The following is a 26,642-nucleotide window of genomic DNA, read 5'->3' as shown; positions in this document are numbered from 1 at the left end:
AAAAAAAAAAAAAAAAAACTCTTGTCTCTAGGCAGTATCCTCTTGTTTACTTCGTAGCTCTGAGGCTTAAAACTCAAAACACGGGGTGAAATATCCAGCATTTCACCCAAAACCGTTGTCTGCCTGGGTTGTTATATTTTTGTTTGTTTGTTTGGTTTTGGTTTTTGATCTAGAAAGTTATTTCCTTCCTTTCCTTTTCTTTATTGCATAAAAAGTGCTATTAGCATAAGAAGCAACAGGCTTCCTTTAGAGGTCTCCTGGGGGTTATTTTGCTTTACCCTCTTCCTGGCTTTTCCTCACCTCCCTTCCTCTCGGCCCCCCTCCTCTTGTCCCCATTTATGTCTTTCCAGCCCCACCCCTGTTGTCCCCCTTGTACTTTCAGATCCGCTGTGTTCCATCACCCTCACCCTCCCTCCCTGCAGCTCCTCCCTCCTTTCCTCAGCCTCCTTCTAGGCTCTTCCCCTTAGTCTACACTCATTTTCACCTGAACACACATGGATAAAAAATAAGGAGCTGAGAGCTATACCCAAGAGAGAACACACCCAGACCGCCTCGCTTACTATAATATTTTCCAGTTCCATCCATTCCCGTTCTAGGTTCATGGGCTCATTTTCCTTTAAGGCCAAATGGAATACCACCATATAAATGTAGCACATTTTTAATGTCCATTCATCTGCTGCTGGACATTGGAGCTGATTCCATTTGCTTGGGTTCATACATTGTGTCTTCTCTGTTCTGTGATATTAGCCATTCCAGCAATACAAGACTTCATTTCTCCATAGTTCACCTTTCTGCAAGGATGTCTTTTAACATGTTTTTACACTAGTATTATGTGATCGTTCAGGTTTCTGTGTGGTGTAACTGAGAGAGGGATTTAAAACACCAGCAACCAAGGTAGATGCTGTTCTCTGAAACTCTAATATTATGTATATGAAAATGAACAAATATGATGTCCTTTTTTCTGAATCATTTCCACTTAATTTAGTGCATGTTTGTTAGTAAATTAGTGACAGTTTGGTTATAATTGCAGTTCAGTGTTTTGAATTTATAGTCATTTAACATGAGAACAGTTAACACTTGTTTCATAAAGTTCTCTAGTGCTATTTATCCTTAGTATACCAAGACCAAAGTGAGACAGAAGTGATACTGTTGAGTTTATAACCAAGAAGTTGCTTTTCTCCTCAGACTCAATCTTCATGAACACACAGTGTGTGGATGGCCAGTGGCATACACACATATAATATCACTTCATGGCTTCAAGTTAAAAAGCTGAAACTAGCTAATTAAAATATCAAATATTTGGAAGCCCACTTAATTTATACTACTGGTTCTCACATATATTTCTAGCGTTATACTCTTAAACTGTCTCTCTTATAGTATACAATGTCCAATATTTTAATGTTTTTTAAGTTGGTTATTTATTTATGTATTTATTTTTTGTGAACAACTTGTATCAAACTCTCCCCTCGTTGCTGCCATGGTTTTTGCTGTCTGTGGGGAACATTTTCAAATGACGAAAAGCTATAGTCAGGGCAGATGCAGCGGTCATGAGCTCTTGTTTTTCTGCAGAAGTGTTCTGGGAGTCAATCGCAGACTGGTACACCTGCAATGACTCTTACCAGCTGAGTGGGTCTTATTCACGCTCAGCTGTAGGTCCTTGCCTCCCACAGGACAGCATGGGCACATGATGTGCACATGATACAGTGCTCAGGGTTGATGGAAGAGCAACTTTTTCCTTCTGCCTTTTATTATTGAAGAAGTACTTCATGATCTTAGAGCCCAGGCGTTTAGAAACTCCCCGGATCAGCTCAACTGGCTTGCACAGGTCCTCTACCTCTTTAAATATGTATTTACCTTATAGTCAGCTGGCCGGCTCTTTTTCTAAGGCTTAGGGATTTGGGGCTAATGATTTTGGTAAAACTGTTTGATTGAATCCCATCTAAATGTTTTAAAATTCAGGAACAAAATGGTTACAAAATGCATAGTTGTCTACACAGCGGTTGCCGAGGGCCCCCAGTGTGGTGCTTTGTGGCCTTGAATGATGAGGTTTACATTTGTTATGGTAAAAGGGGTCGGAGGTTCTGGGGTCGTGACAGGGGTTAAAGGATTAGCATGTGACAATAAGTATCAGTCAGGGGAATGGAAAAGTAGAACTAATTTTTCTTGCACCCACCTGTGCTTTCTGTCAAATAAAAACTTGTGGTAATGACACCGTCAGGAGAAGCGACAAAGGTTAATGAGCAGCACAAGTTGAGATGTGTAAAGTATTGGAGCGTAAATTGGATCATACAGTTGAGCGTGGCCGGGGAAGCCAACAAAGGAGACTGAGATCACAGTGGAAAATTTCGGGAGGCAGGCAACTTAATTTCTGTTGTTTGAACAGCTTAAAACTATTAATACCTGCCAATTGTATTTAACATTAAGCTCTGTTTGCAAGAAGCCATTTTAAATGATGAAGCTACAGCTGTTCTGCAGCTCGTAAAGATTCTAAACAGTTTTCTATAACTTAATCTTTCACATTCACGTTATGGGAAGTCGTCCCGATGATGGCTGCTCTTCTGTTTGTAATCCCCGAGACATAAAAAGTAATGGCTGTTCAGTGGCCGTGGTGATTGTCTGAAACTCGGTATGGACAGATGTTAAGCAATTGTAAAATCCTTTGATAAAGTCAGACATAGTCACAATACTTTATTTTAATGAATATATAATCTAAATGGTAGACCTTGTGTGTGTGTTTTTTTTACACTATATGCATGTGTATGTCTATTACAAGAGAGAAAGAAAAGCGTACTAATTCATACCGTTGAACATTTACTGCATAGTAGGGTAGGAAATAAAGCAGGGGAGAAATTTCCCAGTCGTGTCTTTTAAAGGTCTATTCTAGAATTATGAAAGGAATCCCAGTGTAAGAAACTCCAGGATCTGCATTTTTTAATTAGATTTACATGTGCGCAAGCACACACATACACACCCCAACCTCTTTGGCAGGCAGAAGTTCAAACTTCTGATAGTGGATTTTTTTTTTTTTTTTTAAGTAGAGAAAAAAATTTCAAGTGAAGCTGAAAAAACATCTTGAGAAACATAAAAATAAATAAATGACCCATGAACGTCTAAGGCAGAGAGTGTCTGTCAGTTCTATTAAGTCACAGTGGTGGCCCCGACAGAAACACATTTTGTGCATCTAGCTCGTAGATAAAAAGAAAGGTCAGAGGTCACAGCACGAGTTTATCGCAAATGGTTCTCATGGATTCTTGTTTTCCCTCAGGTTTTCTGGGTTCATTGTTTGAATGGCCTCTTCCACTCTGTTATTCTGTTTTGGTTCCCACTGAAAGCCCTTCAGTATGGTAAGTAGAAAGAATATGAATGCAGAGAGCTGGTGTGTCTCACCATTTTAGGAAAGGAACTCATTGTCTCTACACGTTCAAAGTTTCCCTCTGTGGCATTTTCCTTAATCTAAAATGTATGCATCTAAAAGTCGCGCACCCAGGAGACATTTTTATTGTTCCTTCAGTAGTCAAGTGATGTAATCTATGCAAAGCTCTTCTTCTTTGCTTCTCATGCTTCCCAAATTTGCAGACTCTAGGCCATTCTCCCTCTTTGCAAGTATATATATGTGAAGGCAGTAAGTGCTAACGTCTGATTTCATCTGTTTATTGTACCTACGAGGCTTCTACAATTGAGCCCGATCAGTCATGTTAAGCATTTTCAGGTGAACTTGACCTAACATTTTTAATGTATTTTTCCCCCTCTGTCTTGGTGTGCGCACTTTTTTCTCCACTGGTTTCAAGGGAGTGATTTTATTCCATCGCTTTTGAAAGAGAGGAGGATCATGGTTTACTTCCTATGTACATAAAAATGATGAAGTAGCCACTCTCGGAAGGAAGGATGTCTGTCATGCCTAGGCTGGTGCTTCTGAGTTTCCGAGCAGACCTTTCCCTGGAGTGCTCAGGGAGATGCTGGCCCTTCAATGCCGTGTGCGCCACAGTTGTAAAACAAAAACATCAGCTCATTCTCCACTCAAGTAGCTGCTGGGCCTTCTAAGTACAGGCGTTCCCGCTATCTCTGAACTCATGGTTGTTAGCATAACTCCATGCTGCCTGTTCTTGCTCCCCTACGGGTCCTTTACCATGGGTTTCCAGAATGTCCTTGAGAAAACATGAGCCAGGGCAATTACCTCAAAGCTTACCACACTTGCAACAAAATCGCCCACCTCCAGGCTCCTGTGTGTTCTTCCCCAGGGAGGCTTTGCACAGAGAAGCCGTCTGAGATGACCCTTGTCATGCTGCTGCAGCATGAAGTCCCCTTGCTGTCCCCACATCTGCACACAACTTGCCTAGCCTGGGTTGAGGTTTTTGTCTCTCTGCATCATCTTCCTCCTCTAAGATTTAGCAGGCTAAGGAGTGAGCCCTGTCGGTAGTGCTGGCTGTGTTCAGAACATGGGTATCCAGCCAACTACAGATGGATTACTGCGGCTCACAGCAGGAATGCCTAAGTGTTTCAGGGGAGGTGGTGGACTCCTGCCCTAGCCAAGATTTTAATCTCCTTTGTTAAGTATTCAGGAAATTATAGCAGTAAATGCTGCTTAATTTCAAGGCCCTGGGAATACCTTTGTTTCCTTTTAAGGTACAATTAAGTTATTACAACATTTCAAAATGCACAGCTCAATGGTTTTTTGTACCTTCATTCAACTAGGAAAATGTCACCACCGCATAATATCACAATGTTTTATCACCCCAGAAAAAAAGCCTGTGCCCATTAGCAGTCACTCTCAGATTCTTCTTAGCCTCCTTGTAGCCCTTGGAAACCACTGGTTTTGTTATCTCTGTGAATTTGCCTATTGTGGACATGTCCCATAACTGGAATTATGTGCACAAGCTTGACCTTTCCACTTTTTAGGGTCAGTCAGCACTTCTTCCCTTTTCCTGAGTAAGTAATATTCCACTGGATAGATAAATATCCCATACCTTACCTATTAATCAATTGGAGGACAGTATGCTGTTTCTGATTTTTGGAGCAATCAGATACCAAAGTCCAGGATACAATTCAAGATATCCTGACCTTAAACAAATTGACCAGGTATGGTTTATTTTCAAGATGTTAATATTAACATAGGAATGGAAAGCAAGATATCACCACTCCATGAAACTACTATTTCAACATTCTAAGCTAGAGAAGGGAAAAATAAGCCAAACCTTGGGCTGGAGAGATGGCTCAGCGGTTAAGAGCACTGACCGCTCTTCCAGAGGTCCTGAGTTCAATTCTCAGCAACCACATGGTGGCTCACAACCATCGGTAATGATCTTCACCTCTTCTGGTGAAGACAGGGAAAAATGTACTCACATAAAATAAGTAAATCTTAAAAATAAATAAATAAATAAACAAGCAAACAAACAATCCAAACCAAACAGCATACAGCACAATTTAGCCACGCCAGATCTCTCGCTGTGTTTACCTGGGAAACAGTCCATATCAGTGTGCTTCAGATCAGCCATCCCCATCAGCTGCTGCCCATGAAAACCAAATCCAGAGGGCCTTCAGGTTTTCCCTCAAAAACTGAGCACAGACTTTGGTAGCAGTTTGATGTAATTGTTCCACCTTTTTGCCACTCTTAAGTAAGTGCTAGGAGACTAAGAGACTTGCTTTGCTTTGAAAGTATGGAAGACCAAGAGTCTATAAAAGTATACAATATAGAACATAATAACCATTTTTAGTGGAGTAATTCCAAGGGTTGCCTGTAGTTGTCTTATAAAACTCGAGAGCTTTTGGGAGTCTGGGGTCAAAATTTGAGTATTTATAAATTTTTATAATAGTCAACTTTTGTCTCTTTCAGATATGATACATGGTCAGTGGGGGATCAGACATGTAGTGCTTTGATAAAAATAATGTGCTGGCCTTTGCCTCCTCAACCGATTCTATCCAGACTCACTTACGGTTGCCCTTAAAGTAACTGTAGGCCAGCCTCTGATTATCTCTCAAACGTTGGCGTGTCCAGGAAATCCTCGACAGGCAGGCTGTGCGGGCATGAAAACACACTTGCTGTGTTCCAGAGCCCAGCAACTTGCTCTGTGGGAAGGGTTGTTCCCTCCATGGGTAGAGCCACTGGCTTCGACAGGATTACAGTCTTGCATGGTACTGTGTGACCAGTGGATTGTAATGTAACAACAAGAAGAAAGATGTCTCAGACGTTAAGAGCACTGGCTGCTCTCCCAGAGGTCCCAGGTTCAATTCTCAGCACCCACATGGCAGCCCACAACTGTCTGTAACTCCACGACCCAATACCCTCACACAGACATACATATAGGCAAAACATCACTGCACTTAAAATAAATATAAACACATTACTTAAAAAAAAAAACCCTCTTGGGGCTGGTGAGATGGCTCAGTGGGTAAGAGCATCCGACTGCTCTTCCGAAGGTCCAGAGTTCAAATTCCAGCAACCACATGGTGGCTCACAACCATCCGTAACAAGATCTGATGCCCTCTTCTGGAGTGTCTGAAGACAGCTACAGTGTACTTACATATAATAAATAAATAAATCTTTAAAAAAAAAAAAAAACAAAAACCTCTTTCTCTGGAAAAAACAATATGTGGTGAATTTTGATGTTGTATAAAAGAGTTATTGGAAAAGATTACCAAGATAAACACAGGCACACCCATCATAGTTCTGTGTACCTCTACAAAGCCGTATTTCTCTGAACTGTTTTAACCAAAGCAACAGTTGAGAGCCCAGCTGCATTCTGTTAAACTCTGGACATTAAGGAGAGTGATGTAAAACAATGCCAATTTTCTCACTCGTTTTTTGTTTAGGAAAATAGTTATTTTTCATAAAATGTGTTTATATGACTTTGCACTGGGTTTATTACTGTTATTTTTAGATAAAATACAGATTTCTTTTAATGCTCTGTTTGAATTTCTAACTTGGTAAATACCGGTCACTATAAAGCACGTATATGAGAATCCTCAATAATTTCTGAGTAGATCTAAAGATCAGCAATGAAAGCCGGTGGTTTGTCAGTCACCGTTGCCCACCCGAGACAGCGCATGTAACTTGTGTGAACTTGCAAACCAGCCAGAGCAAGGAGGAGCTTCCTGCTGCCTTTCAGAAGGGAGCCGAGTTCTGTGGGAGATGGGGATCAATGTTTGCGATCCATAATAACATCTCTTGATTAGTCGCTCGCTATTCCTTCCTCTAAAATTGTCTTTGCTAATCTTCCCTAGAAAAACCAATGACTTTCGATATGCCCAGAAGTCCAGCCAGGCCCTCAAAGAGTCATGTGCCTGGCACTGGGTTGGTGCTCCTTTGTGTCTGCGCACGGTTTTCTCATGGATCACTCGTTTCCTCCAGAACAGCTTCATTGAAAAGGTCGCCGTGACTCTCACTATTCTGCTGACAGCCTTCCCTGTCAGCACTCCAAACGTCACATCCTGTCACTACCCAGAGCTTTCAGCTTTCCGAACGATTGAGAGTTCAACCTTGTTAACCTATGTATTTAATTTCATGAACCCTGTGGATTCGAAGAGTTGGTTAGCAAGTCAGCTTCTCCACTTTGTGCAGGCTCTCGGAGTCTGGTGTTTCATTTGTGGCCCATCTGTAGCGGCTTGGTGAGGGAGAGCATCATTGTAGCATTTTCTTTTGTTTTGTTTTGGTTTTTTTTCCCCCAAGACAGGGTCTCTCTGTATAGCCCTGGCTGACCTGGAACTTACTTTGTAGACCAGGCTGGCCTTGAACTCAGAAATCCCCCTGCCTCTGCCACCCGAGTGCTGGGATTAAAGGTGTGGGCCACTTCATCTCTGGCCCCACAGGGTACCTCTAGGTTCTTCTTGTGTTCAAAATGGCTAAGTTTCTTCCTCCTTTTTGGACTTTTGTTTCTTTTATAACAGGCCTCTTGTATTTTTATTTTTTTCCTCGCAGGCACGGTATTTGGAAATGGGAAAACCTCGGATTACCTGCTTCTGGGAAACTTTGTTTATACTGTGAGTTCAGCCCCTTTTGCCTGTTTTTGTCTAAAGCCACACCTTTCATCTCTACCCCCCTTTCCTTTCTGATTCAAATGTGTGTGCAAGGAGGGAGGGTGAATGAAATAAGGCATTTGGAGTATTTAGAGTATTAACGTTAGGTTTTGTTGGGTTCATACTCAGGTGATTTCATGTGAACCTTCTCCCCATTTTAACTGGTCAAATAAAGGCTAGAGCCTGTGATTGGGCAGTGGAAGGGAAAGGCAGGGCTGGAGGTTTTAGAGAGGGGGAGAAAGGAAAGAGGAGGGGAGACTAGGAGGCTGAAGAGAGAGAGGAAGAGGAGGTGGAAGGAAGATGGAGTAGAGCCACATGGCCTGGAGGAGCCACAGTAGCAAGGGATCTCAGAGCTGGGGAATAGAGGAGTGTAGTGGCAGATCTGCCCAATCTAGGCGTGCAGCTTATAAATATTATAACTGAGTTGTGTGTTCTTTGCACGGATTTATTGGGGTTGGAGATTTACCACAACATATTTGGGTTTTTTATTTTTGTTTTTGTTTTGAGGTATGACCTCACTGTAGCCCAGGCTGGCCTTTAACTCAGAGCCCTTCTGACTCTGCCTCCAGGCCAAGAGTGATTACCAGTCACATGTGCACCCCCACATCTGCTCTTTCTAACTATGATTTGGATTCACTGACTTTATAAGATTTCTGTTACTTTGATTCTCAGCCTTTCTTCTTTCTACCTGTTTCCGCCCCCCCTTTTTTTTTCTCTATTTTTAACTTCCTCCTCAAATTTATCTTATTGGCATAACTAATGATTTTTGGCCTTCCAGAATGTTCCCAAATTTCATCAAAGTATTTTTGGGTGTACACCCATTGATCTCTCTAGAGGTTCGAGCTAACTAACTTTACAGTGATCTGGGGCTGGAGAAATGACTCGGTGGTTAAAAGCACTGGCTGCTCCTAAGGTCCTGGGTTCGGTTCCCAGCACCCACGTGTTGGTGCATTAACCATCTATAACTCCAGAAGGAGGTTTTCACACTCTCTTCTGACCTTGGGAGTTCCTGTCCTGACTTTAGTCCTTGCTACTATAGCCTGTAAGATGAAATTAACCCTTTCCTCCCGGGTTGCTTTCCATCTTGGTGTATATCACAGCAAGAGAAAGCAAACTAGAATGGAAATTGGTACCAGAAGTGGGACCTTGTAAGAAACTTTTCCATGTTCCGTGTTGGGAGTTAGGAGTGGGGGTTATTGTAGAGATCCAGGTAGAAAAGATGCTGAGTGCTCAATGATTAATGGGCTATTCTGTGAGAGCCTGGAAGACAAAAAAGTACAGATGATGAGGCTGACTCATGAAGTTTCAGAGGGAACGTTTAGGGTCCCTCAAAAACTCCCAGAGTCATTAATATAAAAATTTGAATTTAAAACCTGCAGTTTGTGGTCAGCTGGAGCTGAAGAATCAGCTGTGATTAACAAGAGACGAGCAGCACTGAAGCAATTGCCCAGTTAGGACAGTGGGGCGACTGATACTGGTTAGCTGGGGCTGCAATTTTGCAGCAGTGATTAATAAGGGACCAGTATCACTGGGGTGAAATCGTCTGAGAAGTATTTCTTTGGGGTCAGTACACAGTGCGGGGCCAGTGCCACACATCAACTGGCGATAGAATTCGGCAGATAGCATGAAAGGTCTCACCCGCGCATTTCTGGTTTTTGAAGGCATGAATGGGTCACAGAGAGCGGCTGAGGCTGGGTACTGGGTGAGAGGACTAGAGTCTCCCTGAAGACAGGTCACTAGAAAGCATTGTTGAAGATGTAGCCTCAGTCGAAGTGGAGACCCCAGGACTGAAGGGGCCCTGGAGAGAAACTGAGGCTTAGCACCGTCAGAGGCTGTTGGTCAAAGTACAGCTTCAGTTAGAGTGGAAACCCCAGGATTATTGGAGATGCCAGGACTTTGAGATGCCCACCACAGAAAACTAGACCAGCGGGTAATGGTGGTAAGGAGACAGAGACAGAATGGCAGCTGTGAAGCAGTCAGAGAGAGGATTCATGTACTAACAGGCTTCCCCTGCTTTTTCCTTCTCGCCCTCGCCTTATATGACAGCACTGCCCACACTTGCAGTGAGTTTTCCTTTAGACAGTGCTTTCTGGAAATGCCCTCCCTCGCAGACAACCCCAGGGTGGTTTACTATGTGCTTCTCAGTCCTCTGTCTAACCATTAAGGCATCCATAGGGGAGACACAGAGCAGTCAAGGTAGCTTTCAGAATGACCCCTTGTCTTAGTCAGGGTTCCTGTTGCTGTGCTGAAACACCTTGACCACACGCAACTTGGGGAAAGCAAAGGTTTATCTCACCTACTCTTCCATATGGTTGTTCATCAGTGAAGGAAGTCAGGGCTGAAGCTCAAGCAGGGCAGGGGCCTGGAGGCAGGAGCTGATCAGAGGCCATGGAGGGGTGCTGCTTACTCACTTGCTTATCATGTCTTGCTCAGCCTGCTTTCTTATAGAACCCAGAGAATCAGCCCAGGAGTGGCCCCACCTGTAATGGACTGGGCCTTTCCGCAGCCATCACTTATTAAGAAAATGCCATACAAGCTGATTTAATGGAAACATTTTGTCAGTTGAGGTTCCTCCCCCTCAGATGACTTCAGCTTGTGTCAAGTTGACATTTCCTAGCCAGGACACCAATATAATCGCCCGTCGTAGATGGTGTGTGTTTCTAGAAGTGGCTGACTGTCATATCCTATGTTTGCAGAATTATGTGAACCTCAAGTTCCAGAGCTAAGACTTAAGGTTCCTAAATGTCTGGGGTTTTTTTACTTGTATAATTTATCTTTAAAATCCAGGAAGTAAGCTTTTGGTGAAAACACATTCAGTTAAAAACATTCAGTTAAAAGGAGCAAGAAACCCCGAATTAACATAAGCACGTGCTGTGGCTATTTGTGAACTGTCTAGAATGCAGACAGCAGCGCCCTGTGTAGCCTCCCAAATAGACTCTGAGGCTGTGAATGAGAGCAGAGGCGGGAGAGCCATGTCAGTGGTAGCTGTTGCCGTGCCCTTGTGAGAGCCATTCACCGGATCCATGAGTCTGTTGAGCACATAGCTGGTTTAATTCTGACCCATGTCTTCTATGGGAGTCTCTCTGTTACTTGATAGACTACTATAAAACAATATGTATGAGACAAAGTAATTTTTTTTCTTCTGTTTTTAGTTTGTAGTGATAACTGTGTGCTTGAAAGCTGGACTGGAAACCTCCTATTGGACATGGGTAAGAACATCTCCAATCACATGTCTCTTTATTACAGAGCCTAAAGTTCTGATTGTGAAGCAACGGACATGGAGGGAGAACTAGGGATTGGGGTGGAAAACCCAGAGTTCCATGAGTTTATCACTGTGGCCCCTCTAGCCTCTAACTCAGCACTGTACGATGTCACCACCTCAAAATGACAGAGGCATTCAGACTTCGGTGCCTTTGCTTAGGGGTATCATGGGACTGGTGTTCCATAGACACCTATCAGGAAATAATTCTGAGGAACAATTAAATTAATGAGAGATCTGTCCTCGGACGCAAAAGCATAGTCTGAATGAAACAAGTCCCTCTTCCAACATGTTAGCTTTGCAGCCTGCCCACTTCCGGGAAGAGAAACTTGATAAAGAAAACAAAAACTGTAGTTTGACGTTCAAGGTGGGGGGAGGGGGATTGGAACAAGGAGTTTATATTTGACACCCCTTGACCTACACACAATGTTCTCTCGTGTATCTGACCTCTTTGAGAGAGAACATGTGGAGCACAGATAAAGGTGAGTGAAAGATAGTCATGGATTAAAAAGATAAAGTTGGAGCAGAGAACAGTGGCGTAGATTACAGAACATACGATTATACAATTATAGCACGTTTCCGGGAGGTTGTCTTTTTATGAATTTAATACAGATCAGGAGAGAATCTGTGACTGTTACTGTGTGCTTGGCTGGTTGACAGTGTCTTGACCCAGAGCTCTCCTTCCTCGCAGTTCAGCCACATCGCCATCTGGGGCAGTATTGCGCTCTGGGTGGTGTTCTTCGGGATCTACTCATCTCTGTGGCCTGCGGTTCCCATGGCCCCTGACATGTCTGGAGAGGTAATGTGTGCCTTAGAAATGGGCATCTATTAACCATCATGCGTCCTACTCAGCGTGACTTCCTGTTTCGTGGGTCTCTATTCAGCGAAAGCTCGACCACCCTCAAACGCCACAAGTGGGAGAGAGAAATCTCTGACCAGTATTTTAACTTCAACATCTAACTTAAATCTGGCTTATCCTTTCATAAACATAACTGGAACAGTAAAATATGGTTGTGGGGAACTTGAATCTTGTCACAGATACCCGTATAGAAGATGTCATTTTAAAACATTGGACCATAAATCCACAAGTGCATATAGGCTAAGAGACTGAGAGAAATGATATGGCTCCTTCTTTGGGACAATCTGTCATTCCATCTGTTGTCTCTCATTCCAAAAAGAAGTCAGCTGTCACTAGATCAAGTGCACTTTTCAAGCTGTTTTAATGACATCAGTTTGACTCTCGTTTTTGAAGGAATTAAGGCACGTGACATCTCGGCCTTATCATTCTCCATTTTCAATTCTGTCTTTCAGTTTCTTGTTACACTGGGAGGAATTGAGTTATTAGGTGTTTGTGGGGGAGTGTCAAAAGATCCCTTTCCTTCAGAAGAGGGTCCAGCAGTAGGAGGGTTTATGATTTCAATTGCAGGAAATTTGACATAAAATGTATAAAAGAAAATGTGGAAAACATTTCGGGATTTCCTGTGACCGCACAGTAACTTGCAAATCAAGGTAACATGAGCCCTGTTGCGGGCTGCTGTTTCGTAGCGTTCACAGGAACCCTCTCCGGTGGTTTGCACGTATTCCCTGCCCGTAACTCTGCCTGAGTGCCCTTCACTTTTGACAGTCTGGTTTATAGATCATTTTCATGAAATTCGATCTGACAGCACCCTGCTTTTTATAAATTAACAGAATGCAGACACTTTTTTTTTTCCTTAAGAAAAATGTGGTTAGATTTATTAGAGAGGGGCATTATATACCATTACAGGAAAACCAGATGCACCGAGAATCCCTTCCCTCCACCAAACGTGAAGGTATCTTTTGAAACACACACTGTGAAGCCTAGAAAATTTACAGCACATGTTTTAAAGAGAGCAGAGAGAGCCGGGAACGTACCTCCTCTCTGCCTTGTTTTCTAAGTCTGTCTTTTTTTTTTTTTTTTCCTGGAAGAGGAAAATGGTTCATGTGTGTGACAGTGTATGCCTCCAGTCTCTGATGATGCTGTGTGGGAAACCCAATGCTATTCTGGCCCTGTGTTGTGATGTCTGCCTGAACCTGCTTTTCTCAAGCTCAGTTCTAACTGAACCTCTCTCAGTACACATCAAGCCCCCTTCATGTCCGGATGTCTCTGTGTCCATTTTATCTTCAAAATGAGTACCACAGAAGAGTTTGAGACCCCCCCCCCTCCCTGATCACTTAAGCAACTGTGGCTAGTGGGTCTGATGACAAGAACTGAGTTTTTGACCACCTACTTCTAGGACAAGTGCAAAGTATGGTTGGCTTCTAGCCAGCCAAATATAATTCTGCCCCTGCCTATAGAATTCCTGGTATTACCCAAACACGGAACTTAATATCGTCTCCTGAGACACACGCCAGTGCCGTGTTTAATTCAAAGTGAAATGAATGTCAGTACTCCATCTCAGTTCTGGTCCCTTCGTGGACGGTGGGAACTGCTGATGGGAGCTCTGTTCCTTCCTGCTTTCTGACTACCAAGACTTTGGATAAAGTATTTACATAGCTGGAGCGTCATTGGAAATAGAAGGACTGAACTAGTTCAGCTGGAGGCTTTCCTAGCTTGTCCAAAACATGTCAGTCTCACTGATCCAAGGAAAAGATTGATTCCTTAACACTATGCTGCACTTCAGTGCTTGTCACAGATTCTGATGTGTGCATACATGAGTGTATATGTGTTCAAATGAACCTCCTCTCCAGCCGAGGGTTTGACAGAACTGCCATGCATGATGTCAAACATAGGTGGTGTTCGTCTGTTTCTTGAGCAGTGGGGTAACAGGATCTCCTGTGCTCAGTTTGTGACATTTCATGATAAGCACAGCCACTGGTTATATTAGAACTCAAGTCATTTCAGAAAGAAGTGATTTCTTGTGTGTGTGAAATTTTGTAAATCCTAAGATTCTATATCTCAATTGACACTACAGACTATATATACATATATAAGAAGTTTTTGCTTTTGTGCCAATATTTTATAATCTATTGTAAGATTGGGCAAAAACTGGCTGATCATCTTACAGTTTGTTTATTCATCTGACTTTCATAACAACATCAGCACCGTATACGTACAACAGTACATTATTGTAGGTAGCAGCAGTCACCACTGGCTGGCTTGACGTGTGCTGTATAACACACATAGTGAAATGCCACCCAAAGCAAGGCCAAGAATGTGGGGATAACTTCACAGAATTCCTGATACAGTGGGTAATAATTTTCTGTCACCATCAAAAGCAAGGTCACCGGTGTCTGGTTCAGAGTCTACATGCCCTACAATCTGGTCCTTCCCTGTCTCAACACTTCCTTCTGAGACTAAATTATATGTGTGGGTTTGTTCTTAGTTACCAAAAAGCTTAATATAGGCAGTCTGCAAGGTGAAAAAACATAAAATGGTATAAACAGGCTTTGGAGACCGGCGTACTCTGCAGCCTTAAAGGGGCACTGGCTGAGTAGCAGAGCTGCTCCCAAAGGCAGCCAAGGTCTGGGAAGCACCGTAATGCCAGCCGTCCCAGTGCTGTTGAACACTCACTTCCTCTCGGGTGCTTTTCCTGAGGTCTGTGTGCAGCGTCAGTTGGTTTGACAAGCATCTGCTGGGATTCCTCTGTGTCAGCCACGTTTCTAGGCACTAGATTCAGGGATGACAGCATGCCCTTCTGCAGTTGATGAGGAGAAAGACAACGCGTCAATGGAATGAGATACATAAGTGCCATGAGCATGGGCAGAGAGAAGTGCAGCAGGTAATGGCACCGTGACCCGGATCTCCCATAGAACCCTAAGATGCTTGCTCTCGGTCAGACAAGCAACCATCGGACGAGCCTGTCAGACATTAAATTCCAGTTCCCGTCACAAATTTGTTTTAGTAACCAATTTAAAGACAAATTCCACTGGGGCCCTAGGAGTTTAGTCTGACCTCCCAGAGGGAGTGGCAACGAAGACATTTTTTGTGAATGCTACTTCTCTGGTACTAGCTGCTTAGTTAGGACACCATGAATCCTGCTGCTTTTCTGAGGCATTGATGCTGCAAGGGTCATTGCAGAACCACAGCAAGGACCAAATGCTGCTGTCTTTCTTTGCTTATCCACTTATGTGGTACAGGTTGTAATGGACATTAAATGACATCCGTCTATACTTCTGCTGTGCCTTCTGCAAACAGAAGAAAAAACCAGGTAGAAGATGTAGAGAGGTCAATTTCGGCTCAGATAACTCTGTATGGCATGGACAGGGGAGGTTGCCGGGCTTGCCAAGCATCATGCTTCAGTGATGGGGACCAATTCAGTCACTAGCAACAGTGAGGCAACAAGTTATCCACATCTCTACAGTGCCTTCTAGTTCCCACGCATCCTCTCCTCCCACCCCCACCCCCAATGGCTTCTTGGCCTCTCAAGAGGAACAAGTTAAAGGGGCTCAGACTCTCGCTCTAGCTCACAGGTTTCAGGGTGTGAATTGTACAACTCAGGCGACATACAGATACAGGTCCATGCTTCCAGGTCAGCTCCATAGGCACTCACATAGGGTTCTGGACCGTGTATTCATCTTCACTTTGTGGTTTTGGTTCACCTTTGCAGCCTTTGGTGTGTGTGAAGACACGGCATATGGAAGGGGAAACCCTTGCTCACAGAGAGTGGGAAGAAAGAGAGCAAGTACTTATCATACCCCCAGTGTGTTTTCCCAGTGGCATGTTTCATAGCAGGCATGACTCATGTGAGTTAGATTCATATTTCATAAACAGAGAAGTAGCCAATGACTAGCTAGTGACCCAGAGAATGAAGTCCCAGCTTTATTTTCTAATACCACCGGTTTCTTCCAACATTCTGAGGAATTCCCCACCTTCTCCTGGGTACCCACTGCTGCTCCTGCTTGCAGTCAAGAGGTGCTGTTTGTAGAAGTTTGTTCTGGTTCCTGCTCCTAGCCCCCTGCTCCCAGATGAGACTCAGACTCAAGATATATTTACAAACATCTTGACCACATAGCTAGGTTCTTCTTTGACTAGATTGTGACTTAAAATAACCCATTTCTTCTAAGCTGCATTCTACCATGTGGCTGGTTACCTGTGCTGAAGCACCATGCATCTATCTGTATCCATCTAACCAACCATCCATCCATCCAACCTGGGCAAATCTCCCTTGCTTGACACTCCCAAAATCCTCTCTGCCTACAGGATGTCCCACCTCCTGCTTCCTACCTATGCTATAGGCCATTGAATTTATTACTGACAGGTGCCACATCCATACAGACACAAGCTCTTTGCTCTACAGTTCTTTCCTCTCATCTTGCAGCCATCTTCCTGTTTTCATTTGTCCTGTTACTTCATAGCTTACCCAGAGCCCCAGATCAGTTTCCTAAGGTAATCAAGTATGAAACTGTTTCCATCTCCTTAAAAAGTGCCCAGAGTTCTAATCACATGGTACAGCACCCACCTTGCTTTAGCTCATCTGTAAGAATCCTACCTTCACCTTCACCAGGGCAGTGGAGATGGCCTAGCCAGCAAAGAACTTGACAAGCGCAGGGGCCAGAATTTAGTCCCCACAACCCAGAGGGTATTTTGGTTGGTTGGTTGGTTTGATGGTTGGTTGGATGGATGGATGGATGGATGGATGGATGGATGGATGGATGGTTAGATGGGTGGGTGGATGGATGGATGGTTGGTTGGGTTAGTTGGATGGTTGGGTGGTTGGTTGGATGGATGGATGTTTGGTTGGTTGGATGGATGGATGGATGGATGGATGGTTGGTTGGTGGTTGGTTGGATGGTTGGTTGGTTGGTTGGTTGGTTGGTTGGATGGATGGTTGGTTGGATGGTTGGTTAGATGGGTGAATGGATGGATGGATGGATGGTTGGGTTGGTTGGTTGGATGGTTCGTTGGTTGGGTGAATGGATGTTTGGTTGGTTGGTTGGTTGGTTGGTTGGATGGATGGATGGATGGATGGATGGTTGGTTGGATGGATGGTTGGGTTGGTTTGTTGGTTGGTTGGTTGGATGGTTGGTTAGTTGGTTGGATAAATGGATGGATGGATGGTTGGTTGGATGGTTGGTTGGTTGGATGGATGGTTCGTTGGATGGTTGGTTAGCTGTTTGGTTGGATGGTTGGTTGGCCAGTTGGTTGCTTTTGTAAAAGCCAGCTGTAGTGTGATGCAATTCCATGCTTGTAAACCCAACACTGGAAAAGACAAAAACAAACAGGTCACTGGTGCACGTTGGTCAGCCAGCCTAACCTACTTAATAAGCTCCAGGCCAAAGAGAGATCTGTCTCAAAAACCAAGATGGGCAATGCCCAAGGTATAACACCTGATGTTATCCTCTGCTCATATAGATACACATAGACACATGTACATAACAACACACACATACACACACACACACACACACACGTGCGCGTGCGCACACACACACACACACACACACACATATGAGAAATTCTACCTTCATCCTAGCCTTTGACCTCTTTTTAATAGCAACATTAGCTATTATACCCATCTCATTTTTTTGAAAGAAAAGGCTATGAAATAGCATGTCCTGTGGCAAGAAAACATGTGGTTGTTACTAGTCTAGTGGGACCCCGTGTGCCCATATACTCTCTGAAACCCTTGCTGGTATTCACTCATGGAGAAGCCACAGCAACACTCTGACATGGGTCACACCTCACAGTCAAAGTGGCCCAGTCATCTCCTCTGGGTCCTAAGAATCTGAGCTGCACTTGGAACAGCCTCTTTCTACCCCCATAACCACCACACCCTCAAACATCTGTCCCATTTGCTTTTCTTCCTTCACCTTTTCTCCCTGGTCCTCAATGGCTTGTCTCTCAGCCATAGCAACTGTGGAGGCTTAACCCTCCTTTAGGACCAGGGTCCTAGATCAAAGCATTTACTTTGATATCTGCATGCTTAGGGAAGTGGCCAGTGGTATCTGCATGTAGCCTTCCAGTCATCAGCTGTCCTCAGCTGTCTTTGTCAGTGTTTGGAGAGTTGTTTTATGCAAGCAACCATAGCTTCTTTTCCTGTGCACTTGCCAGAAGGACCATCCCCATGGGACAGGGCACAGCATGTCCTTCCGTGACTCCTAGTTGGTGGCTCTTAGTTGGTGGTAGGATGGTCCCATGTGAAAACATCCCTTTGTAATTTTGCACTGGATCTCCAACACAGTCATTCTGCATGCCTGCCTATAACAGTGATCAAATGATAATGATTAACAAATAACTCAGTGGCCAAAATTACTAAAAGACCGTTTTTTAGAAGGAATGATGACATTGGTGGGAGAAAGTGGAATCTATGAAGTTAGCCAATTGGAGGAAAGTTTTTAAAAATAAAGGAAAAAAGCAGAGCAACAAGCTTGGCTGCAACTCTAAATGTTTTCTGGCTGTGATTTAAGAGGGTGTTGTTGTTTTTTTTCTTCAGACCTGACTTGTATTTTTTTCACACCAGTACAACAGTTTATGGGGTAAGGAGGTCCCTGGGGAAAAGCGCTGTGTCATGCAAACACAGGCCAGCCTGCTTTCCAGACTTGTCCAGATGATGGCACTGGGTATTTTTTAGGAATTTCCAGAAGAAAATGGGTTTTTTGCCAAAATGATTAGTAAACCAGATTTAAAAAAAAAAAAAAAAAATAGAAAAGCAGCTATATCGAACTCTATCAAGGGTCATTTCACAACAGGATTAATACCAGAAGCTGGGTTGCAACAACAACAACAACAAAAAAAAACCTTTTAAATTTATTACGGCTTTGCAGACACACACTGAAAAGTGCCCCCCACCCCCAGCGCCATCTGTTTCTGCTCTCCCCGGCCTCGGGGATCTATAAAACTACCGAAGGAAATTGAAGTTAAGGAAAGAGCATGTGTTTTACAGAATTTCAGATCTCTTGATTGAGGTTTGTAAAGTCCGTCTGAAAAACAGTAAAAATTTTTGTTGGGCTCTTTGGTGTCACCCCCCGAGGAAAGACATTCATGAACTACAACATTGATAAGATTTTCCTAAGCTGTGCTGTTGCCTATTTCCAACATCATAAATCACACTTCATATGAGGAATTTCCTGCTTAAAATGGTGCTTATCCAGCTCTCAGCCCTTAATTACTAGACAGCAGTATAATAACGTATTGGTGGTAAGGCTAAGGCTCCCAAGGAGGGGCAGGGTTTTTTATCTGAGATTACTGTATTAAGCCAAGGATCCTGGAGGGAACCACTAGTTTAAACTCATCAGATGTTCTTCAGTGAGCCAAGGACAGTCACCAACCCATCCAACAAAACATGCCATGGATCACAGTCACTATGACCCTGACAGTAAGTGGGGTAAGTGGTGGGTCGCTGCTTCGAAGCCCTTCTTGTTAAGAGAGGAGTGTCTAGAAACGCTAAGGCAGAAGATAATGTAAGTACAGAAAGCATCCTGATTGGGGTCCTCAGCCCATACTTTATGCTTATGACGTCATGCTTCTTAGAGCCGTGAAGAGATGTGGAATTGCTTTTTTCATATCCATGGCATCTTTCCCTCAAATGCAGAGCAAGTGTCTAACTCACTCCAGACTCTGTCTTGGGAAACAGAGAACAGAACTGGTTCGTGCCCATAGGTGGTCTCCTTGCTGGTGACTCAGAACTTGACGTCATAACTGCGAGCCAGATGTGGTCTGCGAGGGCAGAGAGTGCAGCGTGTGGCAGAGCATTAGATACTCTTCAGGGCAGTTTCCTCTGCATTCCTTTCTTCTGTAATGGGGGACAGGAAGGGGCTTAATGTGTGAGTTACTTCTGTATGTGATGAGGTAGTGGCAGTCATTATCCAGAGTAGAGCGTAATGGGAAGAGAGAGCGCCAGGACTGGATAGAAGGCGTTTTTGGAAGATGGGACAGTTAGGCTGAAACTCGGGTACCTGTTGTATGAAAAAGAACGTCTCAGGATCAAAGAAGAGAGGGCATCTCTGATCTAAGGCCTTTCTGTTTAGAGAGTAGAAATATTGAGATTTGAGATAATGTACCCCTTCTTACACAATTTACCCAGTAACAGCCTAAGACCTTCAATCTGTATTTTCTCATAATCAAAGTATTTTATTACTAACTCCATCCCCGTTTTGTATTGTTTTTACATTTTAAAAATAGCACAATAAGGAAAATCAAAATAAAACTACAACTCTGTTCCTAATTATTTTTACTATGCTGGGGCTGCAGTCCTAGAAAAGAGCCCTTCAGAGCTACACAGTGCCTGGCATTCTCTACGCCTTATTTCGGCTCCTTCATGGCACCTTCGGTATGCAGGGCTGTATAGCCAGGCTTAACAACTGACAGTTGATCAGGTCCCAGCTAAAGCCTCCTTTTTCTCTGAACATCTCCCTTACTGATTTAATTTCACATTACCTGCTCTATTGAGACAGTGGAGGTTCGAGAGCGAGAACTTCTTACGGGGCATTCTAGCTTCCATACCAGGAATCTTAAGTCTTTTCCGGCCCCTTACCACTTCTAGAATTGCCCATGGTAAAGAACTGGAAATGCTGTGTGCTGACGCCTACTTTACACATTTTCTGCAATCTTTGTCTGTTTGTTTGTTTGTGGTTGCCTTAGCAGTGAAAGGATTCCCACCCCCTCCCCCAAGTCATCAAGAGCTGCTGGAAATAATTGCAAACATATTGGGGTTTATCCAAAACACCCTTCTCCTTATTTTCTGGATGTTCTGCCCTGTCTATTTTTATGGAGAAAGTAATAATTCATCTTACACAAGAGCCCAATTCAGCTTAGCTCTGCCAGGATTTATGGAGTGCCTGCGTGCCAGGTCCTACACTGGCTGTCAGGAGATCCAAAGTTCACAAACAGGTATGGTCTAGTGTGTGCGGAATAAATGGACAGAGAATCCCACCGCAAGCTTCGAATAGCATGTGCAGAGGAGGGAGCGCTTGTCCCCTGCTATTGTTGTAGAAGGCTGCTAAGTTCCACGGTCACCTTGAGTGCCCAGATGCTGGGCATCCCCAGGACATGGAGAGAGAAAAGAGGTCTCTATGGAGAGAACATGGCAGTAAATACAGGGTTCCTTCCATATTGTTCAGGTAGAGAGACCCTGCGAAACTCCACCTAGGTGGTTAAGGATAAACCAGACCACGGACGTTCCTTGACTTAGCACCCAGTTCTTTAAACCACGACAGATGGCTCTGCCAGTGGGTTACACAGTATTCCAGAGAGTACCAGAAGCCATAGAAAACAGATTTGGATCAAAGGAAGTGAGAAATAAATGTTAGTAGTTCCTAAGTCATAGAAAACCTGTTTTATATGTCCTGTAATATAATTGCAGACTTGAGAGCATTCACTTGGGCTGAAATAAAACAGCATCAAAGACATTTCTTGATGATGATGGTGATGATGATGATGATGATGATGATGATGATGATGATGATAGGTGCCAGAACATAGAGCTGGCATTTCTTTTTCTGTCTTAGATTTTCTCAGAAGGGAGATCTCAGCCAGACTCCCCATGTCAGCAGAGTCTCAGTGAATCTCACATCTCTAAGTGGAAGTTCACGGGAGCTTGGCATTCACTTTGGTGAAAGTGCAAGGTGGCACACTTCTTCCACTGAGTGCCATCCTCTGGGACTCATGGCCCACCATGGTGTTTCACACCCTGCCACTACAGTGGTCCCTTCGTGTGTTCGCAGGTTCAAAGCCCAGCTCTTCGGCATCTGATAGCTGTTCATTGTGGGAGGCTGATAGGAGCTTCCCAGCCTCTGAGGCAGTCGTGTTAGCAGAGGACATGTTAGCATTCGGTATAGGCTAACATGTCTATACGGTATATATACAGGATTTATGTTTTACTATTAAAAAGTGATATGGATGTTATGGTTGCGGATCCCAGCTTCCAAGGTAGCAGAGAATAGTTTTGTGTCTCGGGTTGGATGAAGCAGACCCTTCCGGCCACAGGCGGTGGGTGGCTGAGAGAGGAATCTCCAGCAGGAAAGACCCCATGGGTGCCTGAGGTTGGGTGGGTGGGATGGATTGAAATTGGAATGTGGCCACACACACAGTCTATTTTTTTTTTCCAAAGAAATATGCAACGACTCCTATGGGCAGAAAGGGAGAAGCCACATAGGAAGAAGAGCCAAGAAGTCTCACGTGAAAAGACATACTACCTGCAATTTGAAGCCAGCCGCCGGAATAGTTTGGGGTTTTTGTTGTTTTAATGATTATTTCATGAGGATGGTTGCTTCCTGCGGAGATTAGCCAACACATGGAAAAGAGAGGAGAGGGACAGTAAGCTCCCAACGAAAACTTAAAAAGAGAGAGATGGGAGCTGAGAGTTTGACTGTGCCCCTCACAGAACAAACCCCTCTGTGTGCGGAAAGCCAAGCTTAGCCAGAAAGCACAAAGTTCACCTCCTGGGCCTGGATCTGCTGTTTTATAACCAAACCCTAAGAAACAGAATCAACTTGCCGATAGCGTTTTTCTCTAACATGTTCCCTCCCTGCAAAAAGCTTTCTACATCTTCAAAGATACACGCAAAACAGAAGGCTCCACTCCCCATGGCAATAAGGGTGAGGGTGTGTGGAATGAAGTTCAGAATGAATACATTTAAACTTTTTTTTTTTTTTAAACTCACAGGCTAGGGGCTGGGTAGAGCAGTAATAATTGCTCTTCTAGAGAAGCTGGGCTTCATCCCCAGTGCCCACGTGGTTCACAAGCATCTGTTTAACTCCAGCTGTAGGAGATCAGATGCCCTCTTCCAGCCTCTGTAGGCACCGCTACACACATGGCATACACTTACACAGACACATAAATAAAGATAATTTTAAAAAAAGATAATAATAAAGATAATTAAAAAAAAAAAAACTTTTTTTTTTTTTTTTTTTTTTGCATCTTTTCTGAGATTGCAGTCTAGCCTAAGGAAATTTCCCTCAGTGTGGAAAAAGTCCTGACCAAAGTATTAAAATAATTATTATTTTTATTTATTTATTTTTTTTGTTTGGTTGGTTGGTTTTGTTTGTTTGTTTTTCGAGACAGGGTTTCTCTGTGCATTCTGCGGCAGGATCTTGAAGAACCTAAATAATATCCCCACCTATGGACAGGCATTTATTCAGCCAGCTGCAGGTTATCCAGTTCACTGTTGCTAGTCACAGCAGATATCTGTATCCCATTACCTTGGAGAAGTGTTCTAAGGTTCATCGTTACACTGACTAAATGCTCAGTGGGCTCTTCTCCACGCCTTGCTTAAGCTGCCATACACTTGTCTGAGAGCCTGTGGTCACTTCACCAGCCCTGGGTCCCTGGGGCCTTGTAGGACTGATGATCACAAGATGTATTCCTGATACAGAGAAGCTGGGTGGAATTTGACATGTGCAGAAACTAAATTATCAAGTTAACAGGAATGACTTATTGTGCTGGCGTCTCTTCCCAAAGGCTATTACGTTCCAGAGGGATCTATGAATTATCACAAGTGTCTATAACACCGTAGTTCTCCACACCCCACAACTGTGATGGTGCATGTTTTTAAATTTGACTTAATTTAGAGTGTTAAGTTGTTGTTGTTGTTGTTGTTGTTGAACTGTGGAGAAAAGCTATCACTGATAACTTGCTACAGCTTTTAAGAACACAAGTCCTGGTCTTGCCTGTCTATTGCAATCTACTCAGAGGAAGATGGGTGGACTCTCCTTATGATCAGAGACCAGCACAGAATCGCATGCATTTGAGACTCACCCCAAGCATGCTTTACCTTTCACTCACTTCCCTTGAACATGTAGAAGTTATGTGCATCTATTCTTTATGGAGATTTTTTTTTCCGCTCACTATTTTTAAATATAGAAATAGAGAAACCCTTGTGTAAAGCCTTATCTAAACAATATCACTTCTTGGGTTTGTTGTTTTATTCTTTTGATTTTGTTGGAGTGCTGTGGATTGAACCTAGGCCTCCCACACATTACATGAATGGTTTATCCACTGAGGAATATTCCCCAGGCCTGTTTCTTGGGAGTTTTCATATTGTCAACTGTTTCTAACACCAACTTGTAGCTCCTTTGGATTTGTATTATTTTCCCTTACAAAAAAAAAAAAAAAAAAAAAAAAGGAATGAGACAAAAGAACAAAGAAAGAGAAGGAGGGAGGGAGGAAAGAAGAACCTGTCTGCCCAAGATTTAAGCCAGGCATGGTACCATATGTCTGTAACACTTGTGCTCAGGAGGCAGAAGCAGATAGTTCATTTTCAAGTTTAAAGCCAGCCTGGGCCACATGGCAAAAACCTTTTCTTTGAAAAATAAAGAAAGAAGGGAAGGGAGGGAGGGAGTGAGGGAGGGAGGGGGAGAGAGAGAGAGAGAGAGAGAGAGAGAGAGAGAGAGAGAGAGAGAGAGAGAGAGAAAGTCACCAAGTTTTATAGCACTGTTTTCTTAATTTCTCTATAAAATTAATATATAATAATTTCTATTTTCTCCATTTCTTGTGGGCAAATTTATGTAAGACTGGTATACTTAGCCAAGCCCCCTCCTGTTAGCAAATCTATAAGCCTGAAACTATTAATTTTAGTTGACCCGTGCTGTATGTTGGCGTTGGAAAATATTGCGTAAGACAAACATATATATGTATAAAGCAACCAAAACCATAAAATTTATGAACTGATTTGCACTTAACTTGATAAGAGAAAAACCTCCCTTCCTTAAAGCTCCTGGGACAGATTGCTAGAAAGAACAGGGGATGAGAGCCCGCAAAAGAATTCCAAAAATTAAGATAAAGATAGGGGAAGGCGTCACTAATAATGAATGCAGCCATGTTGCACTGTGGGGTTTGGTTCTTAAACCTTACACTTGATAGCTGAGGAGGCAGACTGCAAAGGTCCTCTCCATGGAGTCTTGGTGTCAGCCATGGGCACCGGCAGACCAAGTCAGAGGCTGTGGGCACCAGACCCGCTCTGGCTCGGGTACAAGGGCTCTCAAGCAGCTTTTCTTTTTTTTCTTTTTCTTTTTCTTTTTCTTTTTTTTTCAACAAAGCCATAAGCACCCCAAACTTTTATTTATAAACAATACAGAGTCAAAGATTTTTGAATTGTTCATACGCATGGAGAAAAATATTAGACTAATGCCTTCTGACTTAAGGCTCTTGCAGAAGATTTTATTGAACTAAGGTATAAGGCAAGTTCATTGAATGTATTTATAATTTGGAGTGCATTGGAAGCATACTTTTCTTTTGAGAGCCGTCTGTATGTAGTGGAGAGTCAGGGTAGGTAAGCGTGCCTTCCCAACCTGCCTAGTGACAAAAGTCTGAGGCAGACAAGAAGTGTGCAGCCAGAGGTCTTACCCACAGTCAGAACGGAGTTCTCTCCATTCTGCAAGGCTGACCTTGGGCAAGCAAATTGTGAAGAACATCATCTCTCTGGTATGGAAAGGCTGGTGTTCCCCCACAGTGGGTCAGGGAACTGCACCTCCACTGGCTACTTGCACAATAAGCTGATGTTTTTTTCAAGTACTCTTCTGCAAGTTTATGTGAAAATATGAGTGCTTCCCCATTCTCCATTAGAGTTAGCCCTAGTTTATTTTGAAGCGCTAGGGCTCCCACCTGGGGCCTCTGCAGAGATAAGCAGTTACTTGTTCCCCGTGCCGGCAAGCTGTGTACCATCCACAAGACCCAAAGCCCTTAGATCCCCCCTTCTCAAGCCCCTCCGCTTTTGTGACAAATTCCATTTGGTTTCACAAGACCTGGAAGAGGACAAGGGACACTTGGCACTGCCCCCCAATCTCCCACGTTCAAACTGCTCTAAGGGGAAGCCCCAGACCAAGCCGGGACAGACGCTCCCATAAGCGCCATTGTCTGCACAGGGCTTGGCTTTTCCCAGCTGACCTGCCTGCAAGTGGGGAAATGTGAAAAGTTAGACAAACTGGCTTCCACAGAGGGAGGGCAGCCTTCTTGTACAGAAAGGAAGGAAATACCTCTGTGGGATTTCATTTTTCCCCCCTCCTCTTCATCCAAAAAAATACAAAGAGACTCTGTCTTAAATGGGGACGTCGGCTTTAAATCTTTTAGGTTTGGATTAACGCTGCAAAAGAAAAAGAAAAAAAAAATCTGACAGGCTTTCAGATATGACTCAGAAAAAGTCTTCACCCCCCCTTCAATTCAAGTTGTTCATTTGTAAAGCCAAAGACCGGTAGCTGAATAGCGGCTGTAGTTACCCCCCCCCACTGTCATTAGCATGACAATGGTCAGAATTAGCAGCCCACGGGATCCCAGTTTTTCTTCTCTGCAGAGACTTTAATTTGAGGTTAATACACAGTGGCCAAAGCAAGAAGTCTTTTCTTCTCTTGCTCCCAACATTAAAATATGTAAGCCAGGCAAAGGTGTTTTCGCTTCTATGACTTAGCATCTCATCTTACCCTTTTCCCCAGGAAGCAAAAGATATGAAAGGGTTTTTGTTTTGTTTAGGGTTTTGTTTTG

At 43.5% G+C, this 26,642-nt stretch overlaps 1 protein-coding gene across 4 annotated transcripts in view; it reads left to right on the top strand.

Annotated features, from left to right (window-relative positions):
- Positions 1–26,642, top strand: part of Atp8a1 (ATPase phospholipid transporting 8A1) — a 226,668-nt gene that overhangs the window by 186,145 nt on the left and 13,881 nt on the right. For all 4 annotated transcript variants that reach the window (XM_021211312.2, XM_021211313.2, XM_029545002.1 and 1 more), the window contains 4 exons: positions 3,266–3,344; positions 7,913–7,974; positions 11,163–11,219; positions 11,961–12,068. In XM_021211312.2, the coding sequence (XP_021066971.1) occupies positions 3,266–3,344; positions 7,913–7,974; positions 11,163–11,219; positions 11,961–12,068 (306 nt within the window). The remainder of the gene's footprint in view (positions 1–3,265; positions 3,345–7,912; positions 7,975–11,162; positions 11,220–11,960; positions 12,069–26,642) is intronic.

This window comes from Mus pahari, chromosome 13 (assembly GCF_900095145.1).
Source record: "Mus pahari chromosome 13, PAHARI_EIJ_v1.1, whole genome shotgun sequence".
In the NCBI taxonomy this organism is placed as follows: Eukaryota; Metazoa; Chordata; class Mammalia; order Rodentia; family Muridae; genus Mus; species Mus pahari.
The sequence above is the reverse complement of the archived record's forward strand: the minus strand, read 5'-3'. Positions and strand labels throughout refer to the sequence as shown.